Raw genomic sequence first — 12,585 nt, 5'->3', positions numbered from 1 at the left:
TGGCTTAGCCCTCCCAGTCGCTGCGGAGAAAAGATGTCCTTCCCGTTGTCAGTCACCATGGTTCCCATTTCCCGTTTTCGTAGAGTAAGCCATGCTCCGATTTTTTTTACAAATTACTTTTAGCAGTCCCACCACTGTGTGACTCCGTTCGCCAAGGCAAAACATGAAAAGAACCGCGTGACACCGCCGTGCCCTGCACACATGATATGCTGAATGGGCAGTGGAGGCTGACGACATGGTGAAGGAAGAGGAGGCGGAGTCGCACATTGTCACAGGCCCAACGGCCTGAGAGCGTGGAGGAGGAAGCGACGTGACCTGTCCAAGTTGGTGTTGTGGCTGTGCAGGAAGCATATTCACCCAATGAACCGTAAAGGACATGTATTGTTCCTGACAATATTTGTAGCTCCAGACGTCGGTGCTGCCGTGCACTTTGGTACACACCGACAGGCTCAAGGACTGGCCCACCTTCTCTTCCACAAAATTGTGCAGGGCTGGTACTGCCTTCTTTGCAAAGAAATGACGGCTTGGGACTTTCACAGTCTCCACCTCGCTCAGCAAAAGCCTTCATTTCTCTGAAAGGTGCAGGGTCCCCCATGTGAAAAGGGAGGGACTGCAGCACCAGCAACTTAGACAGGAGAACATTCAGCTTCTGCGCCGTTGGATGAGTGGGTGCATACTGTTATCTCTTGGACATGGCTTCGCCGATGAATTGTTGGTGGAATGACTGACTAAAAGTAGGAGGAACAGGAGCATCTGGAGCGACAGAAGGAGGGTATGACACACAGCTCCCTTCGGCTATCGTGGTGGAGCCTTGGCTGGCTGAAAGAGGGAGCGGAGTGATACTGGGTGATGCAGCAGGCTGGACCACTACATCGGAGCCACGGTTCTCCCAGGCCACTTTATGGTGTCAAAGCATATGTTGACGCATGGTGCCAACATTGGGACCCTGGCCACACTTCACCTTCTTCCGACATATCTTGTATTTGGATATCTTAACCTCCTCCGAATGCATGATGAAAAACTGCCATACTGCTGGGTAGCTGATTTTCCCACCAACAGTCCGTACTAATTGACTGCTACTGCCGCCGTCTCCAGGAACTCCTGTTCCACTACCTCCCGGGAAGGTAGGTGGCTGCGAAGCAAGTGGTCTTCTCCTGGCACGTTTGGCGGCAGAATTTCCACTTCTGCCGCCATTCTGACTGCCAACCATGCTACCACCTGACTCAGCTGCTGCCTCACGGGCAACCTGCAACCCTCTTCTACTGATGATGATGAAGCCCCTTCTGCATCCAGCTCCCAGTTGCGATCGGCTTCATCATCAACAAGTCTCTGTACGTCACTAATGTCCACCTCAGGACCCTGAACGCTGGCAACACAACCTCCCACGTCACTCTCCTCATCACTACTTGCCCGTCTAGCGGAGGAAGCGGTGGATGTCTCCTCCACTTCTTGGCTGGGCAGTAGCTGCTGGCTCTCCTCTATTAGATCGTCCTCACTGAATAGTGGAGCTGAACACACAGCATAAGATACTTCTGTAGGGGAGGGAACAGCATAGGACAGAGGCAATGGGAGGACAGGGACTGCTCCTGAGCCATGCCAACTGAGGAACCCACCAACTGTTGACTAGGGGTATCAGATGTCATCTGTGATGAAGTGGGTGACCGTGTTAAACCATCGATTATGGCAGATGAGTTACTGGTCGAGACACGACCGCTAGCTGATTCCAGGAGCTCAGGCCTCTCGCTGTGACTACTGCTTCCACACGCCCCTAGTCTGCTGCGACCTCTGCCTGATGAATTTAGGCCTCTGCCACTCTGTGCACACCCTGGCACTACTCTGCCTGACATACTTAGTGTGCATATGAGGGGAGTACAATATGCTTCACTAAGCTTAAAATAGCATTTGTCTAGAACAGCAGCAGGTGTGTACTTTTGGCTGTCCTTTCACATTATCTAGACCCTTGACAGATTAACAAGTACAAAATAGTACACTACTTATATGTAGGTATGTGGTATGCACTCATGAGGGCAGAAAAATGCGCTACTGTACACCTAAAAAAGTATCTGAGTACAACACCAGCCGATGAGTACTTTTGCCTGGCCTTCCACAGTATTTAGGCCCTTGACAGATTAACAGGTGCAAAATAGTACACTACTTAGATGTAGGTATGTGGCATGCCCCTATGAGGGCAGAAAAATGAACTATAGTATGCTTTAAAAAACGTATTGGAATAAAACATCAGCTGGTGATTACTTTTGGCTGTCCTTTCACAGTATCTAGGCCCTTGACAGATTAACTGCTACAAAATAGTGCACAACTTAGATGTACGTATGTGGTATGCACTTATAAGGGCAGAAAAATGCGCTACAGTATGCTTAAAAAACATATTTTTGCACAACACCAGCAGTACACAACAATGCTGGAGCACACAGAAGCTGTGTACTAAACACAAAATTGCACTCTATCAAAGAATATTAGGAATGGACTGCTTGGCAGCAGATGATTTGTTGTGGAACAAAGACACAGAATTGCACTGAAAAATTATTCCTGCCTCCTCTGCTAAAGTTTATGAAGTTGAGGCAGCTTGTTGAAATGTATGAGGCAACACATAGCTCTCTGCCCCTCTCTGTAATACACTGCTGTAAAAAGTGATTGGGAGGTTAATGGCTGCAGTAAAAATCCTTTTCAGTGGAAAAAAGCACTGCTCTCTGTCCACCAGAACACTGCTGGAAAAAGCTTTTCTGTGTAACACACTCACAGGCTGTACGTCCTATCTCTCTGCAGTGTAGTGAATGAAGTGACTGGTCACAATATGGCTTATATAGGGCTGTGACATCACAGGGGTGACTGGCTTCTGATAGGCTGTATCCTGCATGTGATTCAGGGTCATCCTGCCTTCTCGCTTTGCCTTCCCGTCTTCCCATAGTTCCTTGCCCCATGTCGTCACATGTGGATCTGCCATTTAAATGCCCTGGAGCCTGGACCGCACTAAATGGAGTTTAATGAAGCGATTTGCGCAATTGAATCGCGGTGATATTCGCATTCGTCATGAAATTCTTAACGAATTTGGATTCCTCAGCTCTGATTCTCTCATCTCTAATCACTAGTATTGAATAAAAATAGATTGTTTGCATGAACAGTCATATTTTCCAAATGAATGGAAAAAAAATCACAATTTCTGCAAGGAAATGAAAACTTTTAAATATAACTGTACTCTATTTGAGAATGACTGCCATGTATGATGACATCTGCAGCAAGCAGAGGGCATGACACATCAAAAGTAATGTGCAGCCCTTTGGTGGAGTCATGGATTACATTTCAACCTCCATAATGTGATGATTTGACCAGTACTGCTCTAACAGATGCTCTTTCTTAAAGGGGTACTCTGGCCCTAAGACATCTTATCCCCTTTCAAAAGGATAGGGGATAAGATGTCTGATTGCGGGGGCCTGCCGCTGACGACCCTCACAGTCTCTCCTGCAGCACCCACCTGTATGAAACTTGCATTGAGGGGGCGGGGCGTGATGTCACGATACTCGGGCCCCGTAGTCGTGAGGCTTCAGACTCGGAGCCCCCAGCGCTGGTGTGCAGCTCACACAGGTGGGTGCTGCTTGAAAGATTGTGGCGGTCCCCAACGGTGGGTCCTCGCGATCAGACATCTTATCACCTATCCTTTGGGGCCAGAGTTCCCCTTTAAAGGGGTCTGTCTGGTGATTCAAGTAACAATGTCATTTTAATGGGACACTGCACATACTTTTCGTCTAACAATCTTCTTGTCTTCTTGTTTTTATCAATGCTTTCTAATGGTGTGAGCAAGCTCTGCTACAACTTAAATGTTTAGGCTTATGTTAGCTGGTCATTGCGCAGTCTTTGGCTGTGCTCTCATTATAATAATGATTTATTTATATAGCGCACACACATTCTGCAGCACCGTACACTGAAATTCTCATTACATGAACCTCCTCATGACTATCCCGTCTTTCCTGAAGAATAGGGTTCCTATTAATTTCTGAATGTGTTTCCTTTCCTGACCAGTATCTATCTCATTGTATTGTATGTTGTATTTGTATGCATGTTGTATATTTCATTTTCTAGACTTGACCACAGAAGCAACTTTGCTTCTATTTACTGATTCTGGTATCTCGCTTTGGCAATACTATCTGCAATCCCAATACATTTTGTTGATTCCATCCCATGGGAGCAATATATTAATTTAAAGATTGCAAAATTCCTCATTTTCTACCTCATTTTCTGTAACCAAAGGAGCACTGGTTATAGAGGGCTTGCAGGCTTTCTAAATATGTCTGGTTTAATAACTTTTTATCTGCTCCCTAAAAATAATGCCCCTGTGTTACACTTACAAAAATAATGCTCCTTGTGCCCCCTCCTACAATAATAATGTCCCATGTGTTACAATAATAATGCCCCCAGTATAGTGATGCCCTCTTGTGCTCCCTTATACAATATACAATGTGCCCCCTGTACCCTATCATATAATAATGACCAATGTGCCCCCTCACACATTAATAATAATGCTCCCCTGTGCTGTCTCATACAAAAAAAGCCCCCTATGCTCTCTTAAATAAAAATAATGCTACCTTTGCCCCTTCATATAATAATAATGAGCCCCTGTGCCTCCCTTATACATTCATCATGCCCCCTGTGCCCTTTCATAGCTAAAGCTCAACTGTCCTGCCTTCCGAAATGCCCCTGATATAATAATAATGCCCCCTGTGTCCCCACATACAATAATGATGTGCCCCTGTTCCTCTACATAAAATAATAATAATGTCCCCCATACAATAATAAAGTCCCATGTGCCTAAATACAATAACAATGCCCCCTAATAAAAAATGCCCTCTTGTGCCATCTTATACAATAATAATGTACCCTCTGTAATAATGACCCCTGTACCCACCTTATAGATTAATAATGCTCCCCTGTGTCACCTCATACAAAAACAATGCCACCTCAAATAAAAATATGATGTCATATTATTGCCCTGGTCTCCCAGGGGATCGCATCACAGAAGCTCGTAGACTGCAAAACCAAAGTGCCTATATCCTATCACAGTAAATGGTGAAGCAGGGAACTGACAATACCGCAGCTCAACCATTCTACTGCTTTGTAAAGGAGGCAAATGCAGTGGCTGGAATGAACCCATAGCAGAATGAAGTCACTATACTTCAGGTCCGTACCTCCTGCACCCCTCAAGCAACAACCCTGAACTGGAGTGTGAACAGAATGTATCTGCCCTGCAAATACATTAAATAAATAAAGGACTAAATCAGGATGCCATATTGTTCTAAATCTGTTTTCAGGTTGTCTAAGAGAAAACACAATTTAATGATCCTTTTTTCTTTTGACTGGGTGTCTCAGGCTATAGTGGAGACTTACAGCTGTTGTCTGTGGGGTGGGGTGGCGCAGAGTTTGGGGGCTTGGTCAGGAAGCAGTGGGGCTGCCTGGCCATTGGGTCATTTCCCCCACTACCCCAGTGTTAGTTAAGGGACCCATCTTATCAGGTGGCCATGACATGGTGAGTGGGCTTGCACATTTTGATCAAAAAGTACACTAACAACCTGTTAGTTTTTGAAATTATGAGAAGCAATTAGATCATTATACAAGTTGTGGGTGTGAGGCCATGTTCTGTTTCTCTATTTGTGAGTTACGACTGGAGACGAAGATCTGAGAGTGGGGATTGCCTCTGTATAGTATCTATTTATAATATCCTTGAATTGACTGTAAATTTAAAGCAGTTTTCCTGGGATAGAAAATGTTTTACAATAGTGTGGTGGAACAATATTTACCTGCCCTAATCTCTGACTCTGATGATTCCCAATCTCTACTGTTTGCTTCCACTCCATTTGATGTTTTATTTCTGCCAGCAATGCTTGCACAGCCAATCCCTGTTGGAGGCGGGCCAGTAGAACAGCAGCTGCGGAGGATTGGGGCCGTTGAGCCAGTTTCTTTTTTTCTTTTTTTTCTGTAAATCATCCCCATAATAATCTTTGTTGCTTATAAGAAATGGGTTTCTGTAATGTTTATTGCTGTGTGTGAACACCTTCATATGAATCACTATAACAGAAATTTTGCAATTGCAATCGCTCACTCATTCATTCACACCTGCATAAAGATCATGTAGTAATCTATTAAAACTAACATACTGTGTGTACAAATAAAGTAGTGACAGAGAACAATGCCGGTGCTAATTCACAGCGTGTAGCCCGGAGTGGATCAACTCCCGTTAGTGTGGTATGGGGTGCTTAATGTGAGAGCAAAAGTTCATCTATCTCCTCAGCCTGAAGAAGCGTCACTCGACGTGAAACAGTCCTGTCATCTCTACACCCCCCTAACCTGTCTTCCCTCCCTACATGTCCCACAGTGTCTCATGCTTCTGTTATGGGTTTTCCGCTATAAAGCATGAAGATATTAAAGGATGGTGAGTGCTTCATTCTCTCTTCTTTGTCGATTTACAAATAAAGTAGTTAAAATTGTTTGTAATTCTAGGTGTTTATTCCAGCTGTCTTGTTGTACATGGCTAATGGTAGACAGAGGTGGGAATCAGCTGGTTTTCATGAATTGGTTTTTAAAATAACAAACAATTTGTAGAACTGTTTTCCCAAGACTGATCAATTCCAGCTTCAATTGTAGCCATATCCTAAAGATGTGGGTACATTTAGTAAAATATCCATAATAGGCACTGGCAGGTGTAAGAAAGCTCTGCTGTTAAGAGCCTTCTCTATGATGCATTGGCACAATTACATAAAATTGCTGCTAATGTCCAGCAGGAGCCCAGCCTGGCTGTTAGAACTTACTGTAGGCTTAAAATGCATTGCTAGATAGTCGTAGCCATGCGAGGACAAGTGATTGTATGATTTTTTATTTATTTATTTGGGGAAGCACAATGTGGCAATGTGATTTTTTTTGGCACCACTAGGCATGAAAGTGTGCTTTTGGGAGGGGGGGGGGGTGCTATTATTTTTATGGGGGCTCTTTATGTGGTTCTAGCTACTGAGAAAGAGGTTGAATACTTTTGCTATAGCACCCCGAAAAGCGTTTAGCCTTGCTTTTATATACAGTGTGACCGCTATACTGGACTTTGAAATGACCATCCTTTTGATATTCAACCAAAAGCCAGCTGCCGCTGGTTTTACCAAAAATCTTTGGAATTCTTCTGCTTTTCAATTCCTCGCTGCTGACCCTGTGTAGCACCTGAAGCACCTCCTGACTGCTGACGTCAGACGCCATCCACACGAGGGAGATCAGCTAATGCCATCAGCGCTGACACCTCCGGACCTCCGCAGGATTGTACGGTATACATCAGGCTCTGTGCTGTCCGAGCTAGCCGTGCCGGCGCCTGCAAGTGCCCACAGGGCAGCGTAACAAAGCGGGGCAGATACATAAATTCTACATCTGGTAATATATTTTTATTATACAATACCTTGCTGATTTACATGGGAAAACATCCTGGACATTCATACATTTTTTTCTATAAATTTTTCTGGACTTTGTTGCTTTATACCGGACTATCAGATACAACAATTGCCGGATTAACGGTCACACTGCAGTTACATATTTTTAAAGACATTTTTCTTTTACAATCATTATACATGTATTTACCATGTATCTAGATATATGTTTGTAATCCCCCCCCCCCCCCCCACAAGGGCCCTGTGAGAGGAATTTTTCTGCATTTATCATCTATGGTATGTTTTAAATAAATTTGTAATATTAACCCCTTAAGGACCAAGCCCATTTTCCCCTTAAAGGGGTAGTCCAGTGGTGAAAAACTTATCCCCTATCCTAAGGATAGGGGATAAGTTTGAGATCGCGGGGGGTCCGACCGCTGGGGCCCCCTGCGATCTCTCTGTACGGGGCCCCGGCTCTCCGCCGAGATAGCGGGTGTCGACCCCCGCACGAGGCGGCGGCCGACACGCCCCCTCAATACATCTCTATGGCAGAGCCGGAGATTGCCGAAGGCAGCGCTTCGGCTCTGCCATAGACTTGTATTGAGGGGGCGTGTCGGCCGCCGCCTCGTGCGGAGGTCGACACGCCCCCTTCCAGCGGGCTGTCGGGGCTCCGTACAGGAGATCGCGGGGGGCCCCAGGGGTCGGACCCCCCGCGATCTGCAACTTATCCCCTATCCTTAGGATAGGGGATAAGTTGCTCACCACTGAATCACCACTGGACTACTCCTTTAAGGACCAGGCCAATTTTATTTTAGCGTTTTCGTTTTTCTCCTCGCCTTCTAAAATCCATTACTCTTTTATATTTCCATCTACAGACCCATATAAGGGTTGTTTTTTGCTTGACAAATTGTAGTTTGTAATGAAAACTCTCATTTTACCATAAAATGTACGGCGAACCCCCAAATTATTTTTTTTAGGGACGAAATTTAAATGAAAACCAAAAATTTGCACATTTTGGAGGGTTATGTTTTCACACTGTACAATTTACAGTAAAAATGATATGTGTTCTTTATTTTGTGGGTCAATACGATTAAAATGATACCCATGGCTAGATACTTTTATATTTTTGTACCGCTTAAAAAAAATCTAAAACTTTTTGTACAAAATCAGTAATCTAAAATTTCCCTATTTTGACCACCTATAACGTTTTCATTTTTCTGTATATAGGGCAGTATGAGGGCTAATTTTTTGCACCATCATCTGTACTTCTTTTAGATACCACATTTCCATATATAAAATGTTTAGATCATTTTTTATTATTTTTTTTTTAATAAAATTTGACAAAAAGATGAATTTTTTGACTTTTTAAAAAAAATTTACGTTTATGCCATTCACCGTACGGGATCATTAACATTATATTTTGATAGTTCGGACATTTATGCATGCGGCAATACCACATATGTTTATTAAAATGTTTTTTTCGCTTTTTGGGGGTAAAATGGGAAAAACTGACAATTTTCATTTTTATTGGGGGAGGGGATTTTTAACTTTTTTTTTACTTTTTATTTTTTTACACTTTTTATGTCCCCATAGGGGACTATCTATAGCAATCCTTTGATTGCTAATACTGTTCAGTGCTATGTATAGGACACAGCACTGTTCAGTATTATCGGTGATCTTCTGCTCTGGTCTGCTCGATCTCAGACCAGAGCAGAAGACCCCAGGAGACGGCCGGAGCCAGGTGAGGGGACCTCCGGCCGCCATGCTGGATGATCGGATCGCCGCGGCAGCTCTGCGGGCGATCCGTTCATCCATTCAAAGTACTGCAATGCGGCAGATGCCGTGATCTGTAGTGATCACGGCATCTGAGGGGTTGATGGCAGACATCCGCGCGATTGCGGATGTCGGCCATTACGGGCGAGTCCCCGGCTGCTGCTAGTGTTCCGATGCTTGCGGTCATACACAGGACGTAAATCTACGTCCTGGTGCGGGAAGTCCCGCCAAACCAGGACATACATTTACGGCCGTGATTGTTAAGGGGTTAATATTTGAAGCACGACCTCAGCCTAAATTTATTAACTCATCTAAATTACTGTCCTTGCAAGCAAGGCTGCCATTTATCACACGTGTTGTGAGTATTTACTCATGTTCAATATTGCTCTTTGTGGTGTTACGTTGTCAGGCTGCTATTTATCTATAGGCTGGCAGCAAATGCTACTGCAGCTGTGCTGTATCAAAGTGAATGACACAACAGCACAGACATCGACGAAGCAGCTTAGTTTATGCCACTCCTGCCTTTATTTAGTATAGACCATTTAAGTTGTTTCCCAGAAATATTCTTGATTATATTTAGAATCGAAAAGTAAACTATTTATAACAGGAGTACATTTTATTCAATAAGGTGAATGGAGTTTTTTGTTTTCCCAAAAATTGGCATAGAGGAAGTTAATGGGGGAGATTTATCAAAACATAGAGGAAAAATTAACCTGTTGTCCATGGCAACCAATCAGATTGCTCATTTAATTGTTAAAAAGGTCTCTTGAAAATTAAAGAATGAGATAGGAAGAAAACAAAAAAAAAAGACAAGGGTTCTCCCTTGTGTAGTATTTTAGGACCCTATTACCTCACCACAGGCGTGCATTCACCTAGGATGTTTGTAGTAATGTATATACAACCAGCTGCTGTACTGCCAACCCAAAACACTTCCTTCAAGGTTGTGGATCAACAGACAAACAGAATCTCAAGTGAAAAAAATGGTCTATTTTTAGGAGGCGCTGTTGTAGGTTTCCTTCAATTCAGTTACCAGAGAGACTTGAACCATTAATGGTTCATTCGAACAAGTAAGAGTAATCAGGACAACGAGTTTTGGCACACACTTGTGCCTTCCTCAGGTGTAATAACACCTCCCAGTGTGAGCGATCTGGCTTGTGTCTCTGTGCAGCAAGGTAAAATAAAGCAAAAATAAAAGAAACAATCTGATTGTTTGCTATGTGCAACTGGGCAACTTTCCCTCTGCACAGGTAGGTTCCAGTTTTAATTGTCTAGTGCAGTTTACTACATTTATTTGCTTTACAATATTTGAATGAAATAGCATTACAATTGGCATCACTTCCAGTAATATGTTCATAATTTTAGAAATGTTTTACCTTGTTTCAGAAATTGAATATTTCCTCTGGCACTCGATGACAACGGGTGATAATTTGCCTGGAAAATCCATGTTCTCCTTTACATCCCATAAACGTGAGCTGCCCCTCATGCCGAATAAGTTAACACCTTCTGTGACTTTTGCTCTATAATATAGAAATACATAGTCATGAGCACATAAAATGCTGTGACCCAGTAATGAAGCATATTTTGATAATCAAATGGTCACAGAAAAGCAAATTAAATTTATTTCCATATTAGCTCGTAAAACGTGAAGAAAAAATATCAAGAGAACAGCATTACGGGGTGCAGAGGTAGTAAGCAGCACATAGGTCCCAGTGTCTAAGGAACCTCACAACCTCTCTGCCACATAAAAAGACACCAGTAGTATAAACAACACTTGGTAGGTGTGACCCAGCAATTTTACGCTATGTTTAGGAATTTTTGGATTGAATTCTTCCATTGCGCATATTTGTAATCGTTGGTACCAACATGCAAGATGAGAGTCTGAAGTTGATTAACAGCTTAAAGGGGTATTCCAGGAAAAAAACTCCAGAAAATTAAACAGATTTGTAAATTACTTCTATAAAAAAATCTTAATCCTTTCAATAATTATCAGCTGCTGAAGTTGAGTTGTTGTTTTCTGTCTGGCAACAGTGCTCTCTGCTGACATCTCTGCTTGTCTCAGGAACTGCACAGAGTAGAAGAGGTTTGCTATGGGGATTTCGTTCTAAACTGGGTGGTTCCCGAGACACATGTCATCAGAGAGCACTTAGACAGAAAAGAACAACTCAACTTCAGCAGCTCATAAGTACTGAAAGGATTAAGATTTTTTAAATAGAAGTAATTTACAAATCTGTTTAACTTTCTGGAGCCAATTATTATATAAAAAATAAGTTTTTTCCTGGATAACCACTTTAAGCAGAAGGCACATCCATATGTACTTTAGGGTATCACTTGCAGAAATACAATTCAAATGTTATTAGGAAACACAATTAGTCATGTAAAATCTACAATGTAGTATTCACATACTGGCCCTCATTTACCATTTACAACATGTTTTGTCAGTTTGTGCGCCAGTTTCTGTCGCATTGCGCCAGATTTTTGCGCCAGAATTTGCACCAGAATTGAAAAAAACCCTACTAACTCTCCATTTTGCTTAGAAAACCGTAAAAAGGGGCGTGGTCATTGGGGAAAGGGGATGTGGTGTCCAAAAAGGGGCTTGTTCCCAACATTTTCACAAAAACCCAACATATTTACAAGGTTTCCACATAAAATGTGGTGGATTTGAGCTGAGGAAAACCAGACAGATCAGAGCATGTGTAAAAAAAAGCAAAGTGTAGGGAAAGTGGAAAATGTAGGGAAACCTTAGTAAATACCGTGGAAAATAAATTGTAGGGTATTAAAACCCAAAAAGAAAACTACACTCCACTCTTAGTAAATGAGGGCCACTGTGTTTCTAAAAAAATGAGTATGTCCTAAAGGGGTTAAAGAGCTTATAGTAAACTTTGACTATGCATTTTAGGCCAAGTTACATGTATTTTCTGGTTTTAATCAAACATATAGTATTTCTAAAATAAATATGCATTAAAAGCATTCATAGTGATGCACATTTTAGTTTGTGTCAAGTATATTTTCTGGATCTTTTAAATTATACAGGATTTCTACCTGAGTTTAACCTGGGTTTATTGAATGTGAACTACTCATATAAGCAAAGTTACTTTCTTTTATTAGTTTAATCAGACATATAGTATTTCTACCTGTGTTTAACATAAATATGCATTAAAAACATTGAGAATGAACGGAAAATAGGCCAAGTTGTGAGTATTTTCTGGGTTTATTTAGACATATTGGCCCTCATTTACTAAGCTCTTTCCACCAGGTTTTGTTGGTGTTTTTTTGTGAAGGCTGTTTGCGACATATCCGTGCCATGGCTGCAGCAGCATGCACCAGCATTCAATATATTACACCTGAAATACCCACAAAACCAACCAAAATGAAATAGTACTCTCCTAAAGGGGTGTGTCAACAA

At 42.5% G+C, this 12,585-nt stretch overlaps 1 protein-coding gene across 3 annotated transcripts in view; it reads right to left on the bottom strand.

Moving 5' to 3' along the window:
- The window catches only part of LOC130283893 (transmembrane protein 132D-like), a 1,207,099-nt gene that overhangs the window by 588,251 nt on the left and 606,263 nt on the right, over positions 1-12,585 (bottom strand). For all 3 annotated transcript variants that reach the window (XM_056533602.1, XM_056533611.1, XM_056533592.1), the window contains exon 3: positions 10,556-10,699. In XM_056533602.1, coding sequence (XP_056389577.1) covers positions 10,556-10,699 — 144 coding nt within the window. The remainder of the gene's footprint in view (positions 1-10,555; positions 10,700-12,585) is intronic.

Source organism: Hyla sarda, chromosome 1 (genome assembly GCF_029499605.1).
Source record: "Hyla sarda isolate aHylSar1 chromosome 1, aHylSar1.hap1, whole genome shotgun sequence".
NCBI lineage: Eukaryota > Metazoa > Chordata > Amphibia > Anura > Hylidae > Hyla > Hyla sarda.
The sequence above is the reverse complement of the archived record's forward strand: the minus strand, read 5'-3'. Positions and strand labels throughout refer to the sequence as shown.